This window comes from Vombatus ursinus, unplaced genomic scaffold, assembly GCF_900497805.2.
Source record: "Vombatus ursinus unplaced genomic scaffold, bare-nosed wombat genome assembly UNPS02014818.1, whole genome shotgun sequence".
NCBI lineage: Eukaryota > Metazoa > Chordata > Mammalia > Diprotodontia > Vombatidae > Vombatus > Vombatus ursinus.
In genome coordinates this window covers 25024753-25047283 of record NW_020954596.1, presented here as the reverse complement: position 1 = coordinate 25047283, position 22531 = coordinate 25024753, and the positions used below count along the sequence as shown (strand labels likewise).

Below are 22531 nucleotides of genomic sequence, written 5' to 3'. Positions count from 1 at the left end.
ATTTAATAAGCGTTTGCTGACTGACTGATTGAAGATCTCCAACTCTAAATGGACCTGCATCATCAGGCAAGGTGGCACCTGCGGCGGGGAGACAGGGCTCTGGGGGCGGGGACGTCGATGGAGGCCTGACAGAGGCACGAGCCACCCTCGAGAGGCTTCTCCCGAGCGCTCAGCCGAGCGTGGGATCTGTCAGGCTAGGATCTGTCGGGACGAGGCGGCTCCTCGCTTGCCCCGGGGTCGCGCTTTGCTCACGTCCCCCTCAAGGGCCACCGACCAAAGTCTGAGCCCCTTCCTCGACTCCATTTCCACAAACTTCGGATCTTCTTCCTAATCCTCTAGGGAGGCTTTCGAAAGAAGAGAAGCCCGGACGCAAAGAACACCGCGGATCGCGCGACGCTCCCGGAACAAAATGGCGGCTGCGGCGACCAGGGCTTCCTACGCGCAGGCGTCGGGTCGCGCGACCGTTGACGCCAAAGGCTCGCGCCCGCGGCGCCCGAAGGAGAAGGCTCCTCGGGTGAGGGCGGGGGGACTCGGGCAGGAGTGAAGGGCGGGGGGGAGGAGGAGGAGGAGAAGGGGAGAAGAGGGAGGGGAGGAGGAGAGGGAGGAGGAGGAGGAGGAGGAGGAGGAGGAGGTGTCGGGAACAGTTTGTTGTGTTCAGGCGGCGAACATGGCGGGTGTCGGCGACACGGCCGCCGGCGCCGCAGCCATCCCGGGCGGCGGCAGGGACGGCAAGGACCGGGACAACCGCGGCGAGGTGGAGCAGCCGCCGGCCGGAGGCGGCCCCGGCCCCGGCAGCGGCAGCAGCCTCCGCTTTTCCTCGGGCCCCGGCGGCGGCAGCAGCGGCAGCGGCGGCGTCAACGGGCCCCCGCCGCCTCAGCTCACCGAGACCCTGGGCTTCTACGAGAGTGACCGGCACCGGGAGAAGCGCAGGAGCCGCTCAGGTGAGAGGCGACAGCTGCGGGCCTCGCGAGGCAGGGCAGGCGGGCGGGCGGCCAGCTCGGGCCAGCGGCTTCTCCGCCTGGTCCTCCCTGCACCGTGCCGCGGGCCGAGGGAGACTGTCCGCGAGCGGCCCGAGCCCGGCGGGAGGGACCGGACCGGACGGGACGGGACGGGACGGGACGAGGAGCACGAGCCCTTTCCCGGGCGGGAGCCCCCGCGCTGTAGCCGCCCGGGGCTGGGCCGGCGACTGGGGCAGAGGTCACGCACGGCCCGGGGCTGGAACCGGGGAGAGTGGGGAGACCGGCGGGCCGAGAAGCTCCGGGCGCCCCCAAAGCTCCGCAGGGCATCGCTGCTGTTACTGTTGTTATTGTTATGATTGCAACTGTTACATTTAAGTGACCTCGGAGCCCCTTGCCCTGGTGTCGCCCTTTGAGTGGCTACTATGTTGCAGCTGCAGGTTCTTTTCCTTTCCGCGCCCTGCACTTGACGGTTGACAGCTACTTTGTTAGAACTAAGCCCGAGGAGTTAGTTCACCTCTGCGATCTGCATAAGGGCTAAAACCGGAAGAATTTTGGTGGATTTTGTAAGCTGTTGTTAGCTATTTTAAAGAAGTATTTAAAATTCTAGAAGTTGTCATCTAGGTTAGCATTGGGCAAATCGTGAGTGCCTCAGCCAGACAGATATTGGTCATTTCGAGGAGAGCAATGTGATCGTTATTAGGATCTTGATGTCAGTGACAATCTTTTAAGCCTTAAAGTTCTGTAGAATTGAGAATTATCATTGTAATCCAACAATTAGACTAGCTAATTTTAGAGAGGGTCATCACCAGACGTTTAGTCATCAACTAATGACTTTAAAACCACCACAGCTCAGGGAGACCGTCCACTACACTGTGGATCCTTTGGTAGAAGGTAGAGGGAGATTTGGAGTGAACTCCTATATTTTTGAATTACTGAAGTGATGTGATTTTGTTATTTTGATATTTGGGGGAATCGGGAAGGGGCTAATAGAGGAACAGAAAGGTATTGGCAGAGAATTGCGGAAAAGCAATAGAGCCCAGTTTTTCTCCACGTTCTCAGAAATGTTAATGTAGAATTTAGTCTTCCTCAGATTTTCACTAGACCTTAACTTAAGCGTCTTGGGGGTGGGGAGGCAGTATAAGGAAATGGACATGTACCATTCGGTTTACCATTTAGTATTGTTTTCATGTAGTCTTATAATAATCTCTTGTTTATATGAATTTTGTTTATTTTTGTGAAGGGTTTTACACATATTACCTCATTTCATCCTCATGATAACCCCATTAGAGAGACAGTACAAATATCATATCCATTTTACAACTAACTAAACAGAGGCTAAGTTGCTTGCCCAGAGTCATCCAGCTAGTAAGTAGCAGGGAGAATTCGAACCAAGGTCTTTTGAATTCCAGTCCAGTGTTAATATATATATTTAAATTAAACTAAGCTGGTGCCCTTCAAACAATTATTTTAAGTTACGGAATTTCAGAATCATAAAACTTTAGATTTGGAGGGAGTGTTAGCTATAGGATTTCAGCTTATTCCTTTTACATCTTCAGCAAGTTTAAGTGACTTATTCAAAGTTGTTCTGCTGGTAAGTGACTGAACTAGAACCAGTACCCAGGTTTCTAGAATCTTAGACCAGTGCTTTTCATACACTGGCTACCGTTTGTGTATTCTGAGTCTGATTTAATTGTTGCCTCCAGAGACTGGGACTGGACCTGGATGTGTGATTTCATTCACAGAATAAATAAACCTTAATAAAAGGATTTGTTCTTTGAAGTTTGGATTCAATTAAAGGGCCCCACTTCAGGACCTAGAAGGCCACAGGTTACCCACCCCTGGAAGGACCAACCCCATATACCAATACAAATCAGCACTTTCTACACATTACATGTAGTAGAGAGGGATTAAGAGACTTGCCCAGCACCTACTGTGTGTCAGAGGCCATACTTGTACCCAAGTTCTCTATCCATCCACTACCCTCACTGCCTCCAGAGTAAGTGGGATAAAGTACTGTTACTCTATATGTCATCTGAGAGAACTGAAATTGTTAGTCTGCTGTTTCAGTGACTATTATTGACTGAACCATTTTTTTATTCTTACGCAGCAGTTTATCCAAAGGCACACAAGTTCTTTTTTCTCTTATTATTGAAAAGTTGCTTAACAGTCCAATGACCTTTAAATCTGCTGCATTATTATTAATTCACAAAATAATTCATAAAATTGACCATAATTTAGCATTGAAATTGAGCTAGTATTTGAATTACCATGACTTTAATAATTTGAGAGCCTGATGTGTAGAGAATGGTGTGTAGTATATAATAATAGATATGTTAAGTTCTAGGGAAATCTAGAGCCTCAGTATTTTTACTTTGAGTGTGCAGGAAGTTGAAAATTTTAAACTGTTCATTTTTTTCCCCTGAACTTTTTTATGTTCTTATTTTGTTGTCAGATTCCTGCTTGAAAGGAGTATTTACTCTCTGAATTGGCAGGAGCTAAGTAAGACAAAGGTATTAAATGTTCCTTTTGGCTGACTTATTTGCCTGGACTTAAAGATTAAAAGCACTCAGACTGAGATGCTGCCAATCTTTACTCTTATTTCTTTAAAATTATACATGAATTTTAGGAAATTTGCCATTTCAAAAGTTGCTTCTGTGACTATACCACTTGTCAAGACAAATAATTTAAGTCTTTAGAACTTTAAATATAACATACCACTATTTTTACTTAGTGAGCACTGTTCTTAGGCACCCCACATTTCTCCATAGTTCCATCTTTGTCTCCCCAAATCAAGATGCTTTGTTTACCACAGCCTTAAACACGTACACCATATTCAACTTTATCAGCATCATTAAGCCATTGAACTATGAAATTTAACATTTAGTCTTGTATTTAAAGTACAGTTAGTAGAAAAAAATATCAAAGCAGATACCCTTTGGAGAGGAAAGGAGAATATTTGCCTCTTATATGGGTGTGTGTGTGTGTGTGTGTGTGTGTGTGTGTGTGTGTGTGAGACTAGTAATGACAGTCAAAGAAATGGTGTTAACCCAAAGATTGTTGTTTTAGCCAGTACAATTTTTTATTTTGTATTTTTGGATTGTACCCTTGTTCGTCTATACAACAGCATTTCATTCTAGTGTATGAGGCTGTGGAGAAAGGGAGGAGGATATAGGACAGTAATTCTTAAATTTAAAAAAAAAAAAGAAAATATGACTGAAGAGGTAATCTTCCTTTTTAAGTTTTGTTTTATTTTTTTAAATATAAAAGCTATTCATTTTTGTTCTCCTGTGAATCTTTCCAGAGATACTCGTGACTACTACCAAGTGTCTTTGGAAATGGATACAATACTAGTTCTGTTGTGGTATCTTTGCTTCTTGCTTTTATTATCTTCCATATAGTCCTCATTGATCATATCAAAAGCCTTGTATCTTTTTTTGTCTCCTTAGATGGCCAGGAACTTAGGGGCACAGTGCCAAAGACAGACCTGGTAATAGGCAGGGGCTTGTAACTCAGGAGAGTTGATCAACACGTTACTTGAACTATTATCTTTAGGTCTTGTAATTTTTCTCTTTCCCACTCTTATACCAATAACTAGCAGTCTTTTCATTTCTCTTTGCTAGAACAGAATAAGCTTAAGAGGATAGTAAATGTAAGAGGATAATAATATAGTTCCTGATCTAATGATTGCATCCCACTTACTCTCATCTCCCTGCATATAGTAGGCATTTGATTAATATTTCATTGAATTGGGTAACTTACCTTCTTACCTTTGTTCACTTACTAGAACTGGATTTAAAAATCCTCATGTTGCTTGCTCAATATTTCTGTCCCACTTTTGAGGCTCAGAACATAAAATACGATGGAAAACAAACAATAATTATCTATAAATAGAAACTAAGGGAGAAGTTTTAAGGATGAATAGATAAGAATTAATTTGTAAGGAGCTTAGAGTAAGGTTTGATTGTTATATTTGCTAAGAGTGCTATGGACTTTTGGACTCAATGAAAATTTTAATGACTGTTCATATCATAACAATATTCTAGGTATGCATTTTTTGAATCATTTGTCAGTCTTTCTATTTTTCTTCGTACTGATCATTTAACTTAGTTATTATTGGGAGGATGGGGAAGGAGATGAGCAGTGAGAGTTGAAAAAAGTCAAATAAGTTAATTGCTACTTGTCAGGAATTCCTCCAAAAGATTTAGTAGAAATGATTGAAACTAATAACTAAACAGAAAGTTTGGGATTTTTTTGTGGATTTTGATTACTCATATAGCCTGTTATATATTATATAAGCAAAAGATGAATATAGTGCTAGATTTGAACTTAGTTCAATCAAATGTGGGTTTGAATCTTGCCTCTGAATATTACCTAGCTATGTGACCGTGGGCACAAAATATAAACTTACTGATTCAGTTTCCTCGACTGCAAAATAGGGATAGTACTTGTAGTGCCTATCTGTTGCACTGTTGTTGAGAGACTTAAATAAAATCGTGTATGTAAAATGCTTCACAAGCTTAACAGTACTATCTAAATGTCAGTTACGATTCTTTATGCGAGTTTATTTTTAACAACTGTACATTCTTTCAATTTTTGCTTTGGTAGTAAAATTTAAATAATTTTCTTTCAAAAAAAAAACAGACTTAAAGAAGAGACTGGGAGGAGAAGAGAAGGAGCATTCATTGTTGAGGAATGGATTGGAGTAGTATTAAACCTGGAGTCAGGAAGACCTGTCCTTTCTCAGGTGCTTAGCAGTGTGTCATGCGCTTTTGGAGCATTGGATTCCTTATGTGTAAAATGAGCATAATATGTGTCAATAATGTAATTGTTAAGAGGCAGTGTGGTATAGTAGCTAGAAAGGCTACCTCATAGTCAGGAATTCCAGGGTTCAAGTACTTGTCCCTTGATACATACTGGACATGTGACCATGGGCAGGTAGTCACATCTGTAAGACCAATCTGCTTTGGTAAAGGAAGTTTTCTCCATGAGAGTTCCCTGAACCAATAAAACCATAGGTCTTGTCATGCATACATAGGTATGCATACATACATACAACATAGATTGTTAGATATATGACTCTAAACTTCTCCTGAACTCATGAACTGCTGAAGGCTAATCTTGATTCTGAAACAAATATCTAACCTCTGACATTTACTACTTGTGAAATCCCTTTCTTAACCTGTGAAATGGTGAGATTTGATTAGATAGTTTGTGAGGTTTTGTCCAGCTCTAGATCTGTGATTCTAGAGCTCACTAGGGAGGTTATAGCCCCTGGACTGCTTTGGAGATCATTTGCAAAGGAAGGTAAGCCCTTTCATAACGCTGGCTAATACATCCAGTATCTTTTTACTTAATTGCCTGGACTAACCACGAGTCTAATCTAGACAAATGAAATGTATTTACTACTACATTGATAAGCTAATCTACATTTTAAATTCTCAGATTCTTTAGTCAACAAGTAAATTTAAACTGATGTTACAAATGTAAAATATTATTCAGATGTCTTTGACATGGTATAGCATTTAAATCTCAACCAGTTGAGAATATTTGATTTTTAAGAATATTTTTATACAAACTCCCTCTTTTATTTGTGTCTATGTCCATTTGTGTCTATGCCTCACCCCTCTTCCCCGCTTCAGTACAGCCAGTGACATACCTGCCCTGAGCTATATCATAAAACCTGAAATAGTCGAGAAGAGAGCCCAAAAGTTCATCTGACAGCAATCAAGTTAATATAGCAAAATCAAGCAAAATTGTTGTAAACCAAAAGGCATTGTGCAAAGAACATCCAAGTGATAGATCTTGATGTCAATATTGTTTGTAGAAGTGATAAGAAAACCAAATTATGTGCTACTTAATAGATTCCAAAAACGTGTGATACACGGTGTCAGAGCTAGAAGTGAACCTGATGTGCAACAAATCTTACTATACAGAGATTGCTAACAATGTTTTTTTTTTTAAAATCATAAAGTGGAGACAGTAGTTCATCAGGCCACCAACATTTTATCTCCCAAGTGTTTAACATCTATCCCTTCCCACTACCACCACCTAATATAGGTTTAGCCACCCATTTAGACCATTACAGTAGCCTCCTAGCAGATCTTCCCACCCCTGTTGTCTGCTAATTCATTTTCTAGCTCACTGTCAGTCTCCTCTTTGTCATATGTAGATCTGGTCAGATCACTTCTCTACTAAAAAAAAATCTTGGATGACTTTTTTTTTTTCTTTTTGCTTACCGAGGAAATTTCAGACTCCTTTTCCTAGAACTCAAGGACTACTATGGTCTGATGCTATTTTATTTTTCTGTGCTCATCTTTTACTCCTCCCCTCCAAATTGGCCTTATTATCCCCAGGATACACATTCTGCATTTTCCCATCTAAGTTGATAAGACATAAAATAGTTCAAGATGCAAAAGAACTACATTAGCTTTTATAGTTAATGTGACTGTATCTTGGGTAAAATTATCAAACTTAGGAAGGCATGCTGTTTACAAAATATTGAAGCATTTGTTCTAGTAATTAAAAATGAAAAAGACAGCATAATTGGTAGTATCTTTAGTTCTTGGTGAGAAATATATCAATTATACATTTTATTAACTTAAAGTGAAAACAGTAAAAGTTTACTAAGTAATACACAGTCTAAATAATGGAAAAATAAGGATGCAACTGGCAAGAAAAATTATTGAAATAAATTTTTCCTTCTTGTAAAGAAAGTTGAGCAAAAAAAATGATTAGCTGGGTTACTCTGTCCAAAATTATAGGACAGAATCACTTTAGAGAGTTTATATATATATATGTATATATAAGAGAATATTTACAGTAATACTATGTAAAAAAAATTAAGCATGTGTTCTTACAAGGGAATCAATTTAACATTTATTTAGCACTTAGCATGTGCCCCAGGCACTTGGGATACAAAGATAAAAATTAAACAACCTCTACCCACAAGTAGCTTCTAAGTTGTGTAGGAGACATCATGTACACGTATAAGTAGATACAAAATACATGCAAGATAATTTCGAGTGGAGGTACTGGCCTTTGGACGAGGGAGGAGTGGACTAGGTCTCCTTTGGAAATGATCTTTAAGTGTCAAAGAAAACTTGGGATTCTAAGAGGTAGGTATGAGGAGTGAGTATATTTCAGACACAGGGGACAGCTTGTACAAAGGCATGAATGATGGGTGAGAAATAGTGTGTCATGGCTGAATCACAGTGTAACTGGATTTAAGAGTACCTGAAGGGGGCTAAAGTATAATAAGGCTGGAAAAGTATATTGTAGCCAGTCTCTGAAGGGTTTTAAAATACCTAATTAAATTTTATATTTGATCTTAGACATAATAGGGAACCACTGGATTTTACTAAGCAGGAAAATGAAACGATCAGACCTATGTATAGTTTAGAAATAGTACTTTGGCAGCAAGGGCAGAAATTTAAGGCAAGGAGAACAATTACGACTTATGGTTAGAAGGCATGATCTGAAGGAGGATCCAGGAAAGGAGATTCAGAAGGAGGGATCAGATAGGTAGGAGGAAAACCAGGACAAAATGGTGTCCTGAAAACCTAGAGAGAAGAGAGAATCAAGGAGTATTTTCTTAACAACCCTCTCCCTATGCCCACTTGTTTACTTGATGAGTTTGATGTATTTCTACCCCAAACTGTTTGTACATGTGTGTTCAACACTTCTTTGATCATTTTGGATAAGTTCATCTTATGCTACTCTCTCTATCCCTTTCTTCATGCTTGTATGTTTATATTGTATGTTATACTTATCATGCCCAACAATTATAAGAAATAGCATGTTCAAGCCCTTTCTTATTTTTTTTCCTACATTAGTGTATTTTCTTACCCTCCCTTCTTTTTCTTCTTTCTCTTTCCTTTTCTCTTTCTTTTTTCTCTTTCCCCTCTTAAAACTCTTAAAACAGCATTAGTCTATCCCTACGGCCTTTGTTTTTCTTATTTAACTTTGCTTTGAGGACATTAAGGTTCTGAAGAGATATTTGTTTCTTCTCCCCTTATTAAAATTTTAGCACTGTATCATCTTACAGATCATTCCAGTTAAATTTACCTTTCTAGATTTCTTTGGACTCGTGTGTTTGCATTTAAAAGCTTCTAGCTTTTTCATCAGAAATGTTTGAAAGGCCTCTATACCATTAAAGGTCCATTTTTTCCTCTCCCGTAGAATGATATTCAGCTTTGCAAGCTATTCTTGGTTGTAAGCTTTTGTCTTTTGGACCATAGTATTCCAGGATCTCCTCTCATTTTAGTAAGAGTTGCTAGGTTTTGAATTATCCTGACTCTAGTTCCTTGATACTTGAACTACTTTGTTCTGGATGCTTGCAGTATTTGGCAGTGGGGGTGGGGCAGTATGGGTGTTCTGGATTTTGGCTCTGACATTCCTGGAACTTTTCCTTTTAGACCTTCTTCCAGGTGGTGGTTAATGGAGTCTTTTTTAGCTTTACTTTGCTCTCTGGTTCTGATAGATCTGAACATTTTCCTTTTTTTAAAAAAAAACTAAATCATGGTTTTCAGAGAGGCTAATGATATTTAAATTTTCTCTCCTTGACCTCTTTTCCTGGTCAGTTGTTTATGTTACAGTTACACTTTATTCTGTTTTCTTCAAACTTTTGATTTTGTTCTAGTATTTCTTGTTCTCTTAGGTACTCTGATTTCTGCTTGGTTTATTCTAGTTTTTAGAGTTTCCATTTCTTGGGTAGAGTTTGTCATTTTCTCTTCTGAATTACTTATTCTGTTCATACTTTCCTCTAGAGTTTTCTATTTCATTTTTTTATCTCTTCATTTTTTTTTCTAAATTCTTTGTGTTTGCAGTCATTATGGAGTTACTTGGGAATCTCTAGATCTATAATAATTTTTTTACTTTTGGTGATTTTTATTTATTCACCTCTCCAGCATTATTTCTTAAATTGGGTCTTTGTTCAGGCTCTGTCCCTTGGTGCTCTTCTTGGTGGGACAGTTTGTCTTGCTTGCTCTTCCTGCATTGGCAGTCTCCCAGTTTTAGGCTTTCTGCATCTTTGAGGACTTGAGTGCTGGATCTTCAAGACCCTCTCTGGCATGTCAGGAAAGAGTTTTCTACCTCTTACAGCCTCTAGTCTTGGAGTGTCTTTGTCTGAGTTCTTCAATACCCTCTCCACTGAGCACTGCCCACTGCCCGCTTATGTTCCCATGGCTTCCAAGTTCCCCACTCTGGAGCTTTCTGACCACTCTGAGACCTTCTCAGTCCTTCATTCTTGCTGGCTGTAGACACAGAGCCTTGTAGGCTACACATTTCCATTGCTAGTTTCTGGTCTTGCTTCAAGGTTACCCAGTGTTAGAACTGGTAGACTCTCTTTCCTTTTGCCCTCAGGATTCTGCCTGTCCTCTTCTTCAATTCTGGGTTGGAGAAAGGCACTTATTGTAGTTTCCCATGGGTAAGTTTAGAAGAACTGAGTTTAGAGTAAAAGATAATGAGATCATTTTGAAATGTTGATTTTGAGGTATCTATGGGACATCCAGTTGGAAATGCTTAGTAAGCAGTTGGTGATTGGGACTGGAACATAGGAGAAAGATCAGATCTAGATATATAGATGTGAAAGGCATCTCCATAGAGATGCTAGTTGAACCCAAGAGAGCTGATGAGATTACCAAGTAGGAGTGTGCTGGCAAATGTTTAATAACTGATTCTCCAGGAAAACAAAGCAAAGAAAAAAAAAAGAGGAAATTGTACTATGACCGTTAACTTTAATCTGCATTATTAACCTTCTCCAGTCAGTCAGTAAACATTTATCAAGTGTAAATTTGCTAAGGAAAGAGATAGTTCTTATGCCCAAGGAGCTCACAATCTAATGGGGGATGCAACATGCAAACAACCATGTATAGACAAGCAATGTATAGGATAACTAGGAACTAATCAACGTAGGGAAGATACTAGGATTAAAAAGAATTTTGACAGGTTTTTTCTCAGAAGGGATTTTAGCTGGGACTTGAGGAAAGCCCAGAGGTGCTGATATGGAGGGAGAACATTGCATGCATGAAGGACAGCCAATGAAACTTCCCAGAGTCCAGAGATAGGGATGGAGTTATCTTGTTCAAAGAATAGCAAAGAGCCCTGAAAAGAGGCCCATGTCACTGGATAGAATTAAGTGATGGAGTGTAAGGTGTAAACAGACTGAAAAGGTAAGGGGATCTGTGCAGGTAGGTTTTGAAGGGTTTTGAACACCAAACAGAGGATTTTACATTTAATCCTGTAGGTGACAAGGAGTCACAGGAATTTATTGAGTAGGAGGGTGACTGGTTGGACCTTTAACCCTAACATATAGACAAGTTAAGCCCTAATTTGTAGTATTTTCCAATTTCTGAGGTATAAATGCTTACACTGAAAATTGATAGTCAACTCTCTCAAGCCTGTTCAAACTAGCTCCAGCACACCTTTGTGACCAAGTGAGAAAATGTAGAAAAAGAAGAGAAGAGGGCTAAGGCTAGAACTTTGAGATCATAATTGGGGCATGACACAATCCAGCAAAGAAGACTGAGAAAGAACAGTTAGACAGGTAGGAGAAGATCCAGGAGAGAACAGTGTCACAGAAAATCTAGAGAGGAGAGATCATGCAGGAGGAAGAAGAAAGTCAACTGTGTCAAATGCTGTAGGACAGTAAAGAAGGATGAGGATTGACAAAAAGCCACCAGATCTGATGAGATCATTGGTAGATTGGGAAAGAGCAGTTTCAGTTGAATGATGGAGTTGGAAGCCTGATGGAGTTGGAAGCCTGATGGAGGTTTAGAAGAGAGTGGAGAGAGGGTTGGAGGCAACTAGTGTAAATAGCTTTTTCTAGGAGTTTGTAGAAGAAAGGGAGAAAGAGATATAGGATAATAGCTAGTGGAGATAGAAGGATCTAGTAAGGTTTTGTTTTCTTTTTAGGATGAGGGAAATGGATTTGTAGGTGTCAAAGAAACAACCAATAGATAAGACACTGAAGATTAGAGAGACTAAAGAAATGATAGTGGAAACCTGAGGGCCTTTTTTTCTTCAGACTAAATAAAAGAGGGGCTAATGGGGAGAAGTGTGAAGTGGTTATCATTGAGGATAAGATGAAGGTCACAGTTAATGACTTCAGTTTTAGTAAAGTATGCAGTATGATCCCTAACTGGAAGACTTTGGAGAGAAGAGTGCTTTGAGAGTTTTGAGGAGGTATGAGAAAGTTTGGAACTGCCACTATGGTGAATGAGATAATGAATCAGTTATGGAGGAATAAAATTATTGTGTCACTGCAGGGAGGATGAAGTTGAGATTAAATAACATGAATTTCTAGGAGACCTAGCCCACATAGATGAGTGAATTTCTTTAGCTATTTCAAAAACACTTAGGATTGGAGGGACATAGGAATAATTCACTCTATAGGAGATTATTAACCTGCCTACATAGATATTGACAAGGAAAAGTCATAAGTAAATAAAGTAGAAACTAGGATCCAGTGGGAAAAAGGAGAAAGGAAACCAGATTTACTCTGATCCCTGTAGTAAAGAGAACATTAATTAGAATTTTAACCTCAGGTTACAAGATAAATAAAGGGGATAATTTCGCATTCCTCTCTTTTCTCAGGATGGGTCAGAGGGGATGTCCATTATGATACTACATGGACCTGGCCTTGGATTATTGGATTGATTTTGGAATAGATGCAGAGATTTAAGTTTATGCCAGGGCAGATTTGGGGATTTTGCCTAAAGCAAATTCAGATTTGTTATTGACTCCCTAGCTGATCCAAGAGATAATCAGATGGCCAGGATGCTCTGGTAAATGTTTTACAAGAGGTTCTCTGAAAAGAATCTCAATTATTAGCATTTTCTTTGTCACTTTCTTAAGTCTGGACTGTCAACAAAACAATTAATCAAGCTAAAATGTAAATGTTCACACTGAAAAGTTAACAGTCTGTTGGGTTATAAGCTGGCTCCACCATACTCCCAATATCAGGTCACAGAATCTTTAGATTGGAAAGACCTTTAGTATCCTTCTAGTGAGACTATACCTGAACAAGACTCCACTCTTTAGCATGCTCAACAAATGATTGTTCAGCCTTTGATTCTGAGTGATAAGCATTATGTGTATTTACTCCATTATTTTTCCTAACCTTCAGGGTTTAGTCTGTTTTAGGTGTGGGTAGTAGTGAGATGAAATACATCTTTTTATTTGAAACATACTTTAAGTCCTGAAGTTGGCAACTTAATACAATTTTATGATTTTATTTTACAAATGTAATCTGTCATTTTGGCAGTGAATTGATGAAGTTTGTTATGAGTGAGTATGCCCATCTTTCTGTCATTAGAGAACTAAAGTACCATGATAAATCTACAGATAGTCCTCAAAACAAACATTAGGCAATACCATAGAGGTCTGTTATAGTGTACCTTGTTATAATAGTCATCAATCTAGAAACTTTAGGGTACAGTTTTTATGGTGAAACTTTAAATGTTAACTGGTTGTTACTTGTAGAGAAAGGCTTCTAAAATAAAATTGCTTCCTTGCCTTCTCAAAGTATTGAGGTGCAAGTGGTTGTTTACCACTCACCCTGTCTTTTTGTTGCCAGATCTATTCTCTACTATCAGACTAACTACTGCTTACTGCTCTAATGTAATAATATTTACTTTCTAGAACACTTGATATTTAACTAAGGATTTTATTTACACCAATCCTATGACATCGGTAATGCAAATAATATTATTCCCATTTTTTAAAAAAATCAGTTCGAAGCTGAGGTAAAATGACTTTCAAGCAAGGAACAATTAGTAATTGTTAAAATCTGGATTTGAACCCAAGTCTTCTGATTCTAGGCTTGCAAACTTTTGGCAGCTTTTTTCATTTATTGCTCCCTTCTCTCTTCTCTCTCTACATTTCTGTTTGTTCTTGTGTTCTTATTGGTTCATTCCAGTAGAACTGAAGCTCCTGTGGCATTTTTGTCTTTATTTCCTGTTTACCTTTCACAGTATGTTGGACATAAGAGTAGGCCTTTAAAAAGGTTTGAATGGAATTGAAATCTCTTATCTAACTGTATCAGATATAGTCTTAGACTCAAAGACTGTCAGACCTGAGAGAGACTTTAGAGATTAAGGTGGTCAGCCTTCTCCTTTTACAAATGAGGAAACTGAAATCCAGAGCCATTGCAGACACTTGGACATGGGTCTGTTACCTCATCTATGTGGTGGGAGATGGGAATTTGACTTTAGACTTCCTGATGTCTGTGTTCTAAAGAGGTCCTACTGTGATTGACATTTTGTACTTTTATCATTGAGAAGCAGCATGGCAAGAGTGTGGAGAGCTACCTTAAAGTCAAGAAGACCTGGGTTTCAAGGTCCTTACAAGCTGTGAGTCCTTGGGCAAGTCACTTCATCTCTTCATCTGTAAAAATAAGGAAGTTGAGCTCCAAAACCTCCAGCTCTAGATTACTGCTCTAAAGATGTAATCCTATGATAAGAATTGTTTTTTTTGTTTTGTTTTTTGCTTACACCTTTAGAAAAGACATGATATTTAGTAAAATGTCCACAAAACCAGCAGCACAAAGGAAAGCAATGGCATGTGGATGGTTTTTATAGCTGGTCTGTCTAGAACTCAGGGAGTAGAATTGGGATTTCCTGATTATTGAAAGGAAGATGGTGAATTAGGTTCAGTGAACTCTGAGAAGTAACTGAAACTTTTTTACTAATATTGTATCTTGCAAAAAGTCTAATCTTGTTTTTTTTTTAAAGTCTTGAAGGTGAGGGTACAAGAAGACTGGGTTTTCTTTCCAATTTTGTGTCTTGATTATGTGACCTTGAACTTTGTTCCCTTCTTTGGGTTTTAGTTTCCACATCTGTAAAATGAGGATGTTGATTTTGGAGGATGTCTTCCAATTCTAAAATTCTATTGATAACATGAGTGAATTTTCTTAGGAGAAACAGAAGAGACAAGAAAGGAAGTAGGGTAATGCAAAGGAAGGGAGGGGAGGTGTTATGTAGAACTTGATACAAGAATTTGGTTCTGCTCCTGAAGGCAAAGAAAGAATCCTTTAAGTGTACAAGTGATGCCTTGTGATAAGGCAAGCAGTCTGTGAAGCATTTTGTCAGCAACTTTGTGGACCAGCTAGAAAAGAATTTGTAAAACATCAGGTGAGAATTGCTCAGAACCTAGATTTAAAAATATTTAAGTGGAATTCTCTCTCTTTAGATTTAGCATACTTCCTTGATGTTTTAAATGTTCTTAAAATACATTCTTTCCCTCTTCATGTTTCTTTCTGTCATCAAAGTCTTGCACTGCCTTGGAGGTTAAGCTAACTTCACTTTTTTTCACAAAGCCTTTTCTGCCCTAGCCCATGGTGTTTATGTACTAAATAATCTTCTGCCATATAATAATGCCCTAACCCTAACCATGGTTTTCCCTCATGGTTCTGTCCTGGGTCCTCTTCATCAACTTTCATGGCTTCAATTACTATCTCTTTCTAGATGACTCCCAAATCTATATATCCAGCCCTAATCTCTCTCCTGAGCTCTCGACCTTCACTACCAACAGCTTGACTGACATTTCTACCTGGACCTTCCATGGGTGTCTCAGATTCTACATGTCTAAAATATACCTCATAATCTTGCTCCTGAAATATCTCCCTCCCCCAGACTTCCCCATTTCTCTTTGTGGCCATAGTTGCCCAGGTGGTCAGCCCTGGAGTCATCTTTGATTCTTCATTCTTTCCCATATCTACTCAATTACTTTTATAGCATTTCTCACAACTGCCCCCTATCTCTGCTTTTATCACCAACATCCTAATTCAGACTCTCAACCCTTCTTGTTTGGACTATTTCAGTAATTTGCTAATTGGTAATTGGTCTGTCTACTTTTAGTCCCTCCCCTTTCCAATCTATCATTGACATGTCTGCCAAAGTAATCTTTCACAAGCTTGAGTATTACCATGTTTTTCTTCTGTTCAGAATGTTTCTGGGACTCTCCTTTGCCTCTAGATAAAATGCAAGCACTTTACATTGACATTTAAAACCTTTCACAATTAGACTCTAGTCTACCTTTCCAAAATTATTCATCTTACTCCCATTCACACATTCAGCATTCTACTCAAGGTCTGGCCTCCTTGCTGCCCCCAGAACTGGACATGCCATTTTCCACTTGCCTTTGTATGGGTTGCCCCCCATCCCTGAAATGCATTTACCTCACCTCTGCCTCTTACAGGCCTTAATTTCTTTCAAGGCACAACTCAGATGCTAACTCCTGGGGAAATCTCTGATTTCCAAGTTGTTAGTGCTCTCTCCCTCCTCAAATTAACTCATTTGTACTTCATCTGTTTACATGTTGTATTCACCCAGTACTTAGCACACTGTGCCTTGCACATAGTAGGTGCTTTCATAAATGTCTGTTGAATTGAATCTAGCTTCATTCAGCATGTATCCAGGAACATTCAACTATGTGCATAATAATACTCTGCTAAGTGCTCAATCATATATTGCCTTATATTGTTCTCTAGTTGCTTCATCTGTGTACTATGTGTCTTTCCTAATTAAAGTGTAAGTTACTCTGTAAGAGCTTGTTGACTGTTCTTTCTGTTTTGTCACTTTATTTTTCTATAGAGCTTTCATTGTTGAGGTTCCTCAGTGCTGAACTAACAAGAGGGTACTTCCTTGAACATAATGAGGCAAAATATACAGAAAGAAGAGAGAGAGTATACACATGTATGCGAATACCAAGAGAACTGGAAAAGGTATCGTATTTTTTTTTTTTCATTAAAAACAGACTTATTTTTGAAATGTTACTCATGTCAAAATGTTAGTCATATAAAAGTTCTTCAGAACAAACTTGACATATGTTAAAGATAATGGGTATAATGTTATCTCAAAAGTCAAAAGAGCATGAATTCTAGAATAAAGAGAGAATATTGAAGTTATATTTTTAGTATAATCAGAGTTCTAGTGATAGAATACTGATAGGTTTAATGAAAGATTGTTCTCTAATTTAAAAAAATTATCCCATTTGACCTTATCTCCCAATAAATTTTTCAAAGGTATTCATCCCTTTTTCTGTTTTCTTTTTAACTCTCCATTTTGGTTTGCTAAAAGAGACATTTTATTAAGTAGCTCAGTTTTCCATCATTCAGAATTTGTAACTTGTAGTCTATAAGGAAGTAATTATAGAACATGAATTATCTATTTCAAAATAGTCAATACAGATTTATTAAGCACCTACTGTGTCTCAGGTATTGTACTGTGCTGTGCTGTGCTGGGCTAAGTGCTGAGGATACAAAGCAAAACAAAAGACAGTCCCTGCCCTCAAAGGAGCTTACAGTCTATTGGGATATCCAGCACACAAAAAGAAGCTGAAAATTAGGGGGGTGGGGGTGGGAAGTGCGAAGAGAGGAAGAGTAACTGGCCCAGGGGCAGATGAAGTTTTGTAACTAGGTGTGAAATATTGGGATGTCTGCCCTGGGCTGCCTCCTAAAGTAGACAATCTAGGTGTAGATCTCTGATATCTGCCCTCTACCTTCTCTTATCCAAGGTAAGGAAATATTTGAAATATTTTATTTATAGCCCCCACCTATCAAAAAAACCTATATATTGAAAAAAAAAATTTCTATCTGTTCCTCTGGGGTAATGGAGTCTAATAGAAAATGAATGGGTTTTGGCTGGCCTTCTTAAAAGAAAACACCAACCTCAAATCTGGAGGGAAATCCTATCATCTATCCTTTGCTTCCTCTATCTGTAGCAGGCTTAGCATCCTTTAATACTTTATTCCTTTTCACATATTTTATTCTCCTGATCACTTTTTTGATGTAACCTAATGGAACCAAATCAGATCTGGTAGGAAAGCAGTTGTCATTTCTCTAGTTGCTAACTAAAATAATAGGTGCTAAGCTATAGGTGCCTTATAAATCCCTGCAGCTAGGCCTCATCTTCTTGGATTCCTTGTTAGAGTGAAGAGATAAAGAAGTAACTTAAATTTAACTTCTGAATTGAAGTTAGTGGACTTGAAAGCTTCCAATTAAAAATTGCTAGATTGAAAAGTTACCCTTCAATATTTTTGTTTTGATGGTGAACTTCAAAATGTTTAGCTTTTCACTTTAGTTATTTAAAATATAAAAATATTGTCTTAATAGACTAGGAATCATAAAACAATTTTGTTTTACTTTCTGGAAGTTTTACAATGAAAAAGTCATGATTCGAAAGGATACATTGCCTTATTCCTATCCCTATACTTCAGCTGGGCTAATGATCTGTACTTCTGACAGAAAGTAGTTTTGGGAAAATAGAGACCAAAACTCATTCTTGTTTTGTAATATGTTTTTGATGACAGTTTTTTTGAAGAACGGCTCAGAAATATGCTTAAAAATGGCCTGAGGAAGGGGCTATCAGAGAATAGAACATTTCAGATAATACTGGAGGGCATGAAGACATTTTCATTTGAATGAGATTTTTAAAATTTTTTTAGGAGCTTGCAAATAAGCAAGGCAGTTAGATGGTTCAGGGGATAAAGTGCTGGACCTGGAATCAGGAAGACCTGAGTTCAAATCCAGCTGCAGACACTCATCTAGCTGTGTGACCCTGAGCAAGTCACTTAACCTCTGTTTGCCTTAATACACTGGAGAAGGAAATGGCAAACCAGTGTCTTTGCCAGGCATACCCCATTTGGGGTCTTGAAGAATCTGAAACAACTGAACTACAATCAGACACAACTGAAACAACTGAACTACAATCAAAAGCAAATAAGCAAGTAGTTGAGTGAAGAGTAATATGAAAGAATATGTGATCTAACAAGATTTTTATCAAGGTCATAGAGAGCTAATTCATTCACTATTGATAAGCCTCATAGGCTATTGTGTCAACTGCTTAAAAGACAGATACATACTGCAAATCATATTTGTTTAATATATATAAAAAGAGTTATTTCTTTTAAACTACAATACAACATTTCCTTTTGGAGTTTCATTAAAAAAATTTAATCTTGTACTCCAAGAAAAGCAGAAGCTTAGTTAAGGCTTTTGCTTCACAGTGGTGTGATTTTAGTTTTAGAAACTTTTGATACAATGAACTGGAAATCAATATTGTATATATTGTTTTAGGATTTTTTCTTCACTGTTATGTATTTAAATTTGCAACTTTAATATGGTAGTAGAGTTTTTTTGCATGTGACAAAATGCTAACCTTGATCTTTTTAAAGAAAATAAGACTTTATGTAAAAACTTAAAGGAAAAAACTTTGCTGTTGCAGATCTCTCACTCTACATCACTAGCATGTTTACTGTATAAACCAAAAGAAAAGGGCACTTGATTGTTCTTACCAATCCAGTTTATTAATGGTCACATTTTTAGAACTTTCTTCTAGTGTAATAATTGGATAATACCTAATGCCAACATAAATATTTAGCAAAATCAACTGAAAATAATATTTTAATATTGTACTTATTTTTATTTCAATCTTCATAGCACTTTACTCTAATATTTTAATTTCCTTTTTTTTTGTTGTGAAAAACTAAGTATATTTCCCTTAATCCTATCCTGCCCCCATTTATTCTATTCTCTCTTTTGACCCTGTCCCTCCTTAGAAGTGTTTGCTTCTGATTACCCCTTCCCCCAATCTGCCCTCCCCTCTATCATCCTCCTGCTCTCTTGACCCCTTACCCCCCATTTTCCTGTAGGATAATAGATTTCCATACCTAATTGAGTGTGTATGTTATTCTCTGCTTAAGCCAGATCTGATGAGATTAAGATTCACTCATTCCTTCTCACCTTTCCTCATTTCCCCTCCACTGTAAAAGCCTTTTCTTGTCTGTTTTATGTGAGATAATTTACCCATTCTACCTCTCCCTTTCTCCTTCTCTCCGTATAATCTCTCACCCCTTAATTTTATTCTCCAGATATCACCCCTTCATCTTCAACTCACCCTGTGCCCTCTTTTTATCTATCTATCAATCTATCTATCTTTCTATCTACATACATATAATTTTTTTCCCTCCAACTACTCAAGGACTCATGAGTTACAAATATCATCTTTCCATGCAGGAATGTAAACAGTTCAACCTTAATAAGTCTCTTATGATTTCTCTTTCCTGTTTACCTCTTCATGTTTCTCTTAAGTCTTGTATCTGAAAATCAAATTTTCTATTCAGCTCTGGTCTTCTCATCAAGAATGCTTGAATTTCACTGAATGTCCATTTTTCCCCCTGAAGGATTACACTCAGTTTTGCTGGGTATTTTAGGTTGTAATCCTATCTCCTTTGCCCTCCGGAATATCATACTCTATGCCCTCCAGTCCCTTAATGTAGAAGCTGCTAAATCTTGTGTTGTCCTGATTATGTTTCCACAATACTTGAATTGTTTCTTTCTGGCTGCTTGCGATATTTTCTCCTTGACCTGGCAACTCTGGAATTTGGCTACAATATTCCTAGGAGTTTTGCCTTGGGGATCTCTTTAAGAAGATGATCGGTGGATTCTGTCCTTTTCTATTTTGCCCTCTGGTTCTAAAATATCAGGGCAGTTTTCCTTGATAATTTCTTGAAAGATGATGTCCACATTCTTTTTGTGATCATAACTTTCAGATAGTCCAATAATTTTTAAATTATCTCTCCTGGATCTATTTTCCAGGTCAGTTGTTTTTCCAATGAGATATTTCACATTGTTTTCTAATTTTTCATTCTTTTGGATTTATTTTACAATGTCTCGATTTCTCATAAAGTTACTAGCTTCTAATTGCGCCATTCTAATTTTTAAGGAAATATTTTCTTCAGTAAACTTTTGGACTTCCTTTTCCATTTGGGCAATTTTGCTTTTTAAGGCATTCTTCTCCTCATTGACTTTTTGGACCTCTTTTGCCATTTGGGTTAGGCTGTTTTTTAAGGTGTTATTTTCTTCAGTATTTTTTTGGGTCTCCTAATAATATTTTAATTTTCTATACTAATTTGATAATAGTTTCTCCCTTCCCTCCACTAAAATCAGTGAGGCAAGGGGGAAAATGTCTGGAATCAAGGTTCTGGAGACCAGCTTTCTAGTTTTGGTCCTACCTCTGAGTAGTTGTATGACCTTAGGACTTCTTCATTTGTGAAAATGAGTGAATTGGATTTTATGATCTCCACAGTTCCTTTTATCTATTGCTTAGTTGTTTTTCAGTCATGTCAAACTCTTCATAATCCCATTTGGGGTTTTCTTGGCAAAGATACTGGAATGATTTGCCATTTCCTTCTCCAGCTCATTTTACAGATGAGGAAACTGAGGCAAACAGGGGTAAGTGATTTGCCCAGAGTCACACATCTAGTAAGTGTCTGAGGCCAGATTTGAACTCAGGAAGATGAGTCTTCCTGACTCCAGGACTGATACTCTAACCACTGTACCACCATAATCCTCTACTGGCAGTTCAAGGAGAGAATAGTTGCTCTATGAGGAGTTGAACATTTTTAAATGCTGGGATTTGAGACATATTTCAACTGTTCCATGTTCTTCACCTGTAAGTTTTGTACATCTCTCTCCCTCCTCCTGAAGGTTATGGGGATGAAGCAAAGGAAAAAAAAAGGTATAGAAGGTACAGATAAAGATTTAATACCTTCTAACCTGAAGTGACTAAAATACTTTATTTTTGTTACTTATTGAAGAAAGTTTTGCACAAAACTTATGCTTGATTTTTTTTTTTGTTGTAACCTAAGGTCTGCCCTGGGTCAGCTCTGTGTATTTATTCCTATATATATTTACCTCAATAGCTGTTCCCTTTCTTTCCTTAGTAAACTTGGCCCTGTCTTCTTTGACATCCCTTTCCCCAAAATATCTTATTGCCCAAGTGGCACATTTGCCCTGACTTTTAACATGTGGTACTCATTCTACTTTCTGTACTATTTTGTCTGTCCCCAATCCCTTATGCCTGCTGTTTCAGACTTCAATCTTTGCCCACTGATTCAATCTCAGTCTTAGGACCAATTTCTCTTTCTCATCGCTCCATATCTCGTAGTGCCAACTCTGTTTCCTCAATTAGTCCTATTCCCTATGGGCCTAAAGCGGCATTCTTAAGACCACTAGACACTTCCATCTGCCCTGCAGCTAAATGCTGCTTGATGTGGTATCTCTCCAAATTAGAATGTGAGCTGCTTTGAGCACTGGGACTGCCTCCCTTTTCAGTTTGTATCCATAGTACAGTGCTTGGCACATAGTAAGCACTTAATAAATGCTTCTTTTGTTCATTTATTCACTCACTCGTTTGTGGACAATCTTTCCCTTGAATCTGTTGACTGGGTGCCCTTCTTAAATGGAGGCTGTGGGAAGAGAGGTCCCTGTCTTTCAGAGAGGGGGAGGGAGGATAACCAAGGGCAGAGCTGACAAAATGTTAGTTTGAAGGCTGATGTGATCTTGAAGGATGAAGACCATGGTGGAGAAGTCCAAAGGGTGACAGGCAGTTGGGAAATGACCAGTAAAGGGACACTTACCCTGTACTTGAGTGCCTGTAGTAAAGAGAAACCCATTATCTCTTGAGGTAGTACATTGCAATTCTGTTAGCTATAAATATTAGGAATGTTTTTTCTTATATTGAGCTGAAATCTGCCACTTTAGAATTTTTTTTTTCTTTTCTGGGTCTTGACAG

At 38.4% G+C, this 22531-nt stretch overlaps 1 protein-coding gene across 1 annotated transcript in view; it reads left to right on the top strand.

The window, feature by feature from the left end:
• Positions 1 to 667: 667 nt before the first annotated feature.
• The window catches only part of TAPT1 (transmembrane anterior posterior transformation 1), a 92292-nt gene continuing 70428 nt past the window's right edge, over positions 668 to 22531 (top strand). Inside the window, exons 1-2 of the mRNA XM_027836629.1 lie at positions 668 to 941; positions 16550 to 16680. Coding sequence (XP_027692430.1) covers positions 668 to 941; positions 16550 to 16680 — 405 coding nt within the window. The remainder of the gene's footprint in view (positions 942 to 16549; positions 16681 to 22531) is intronic.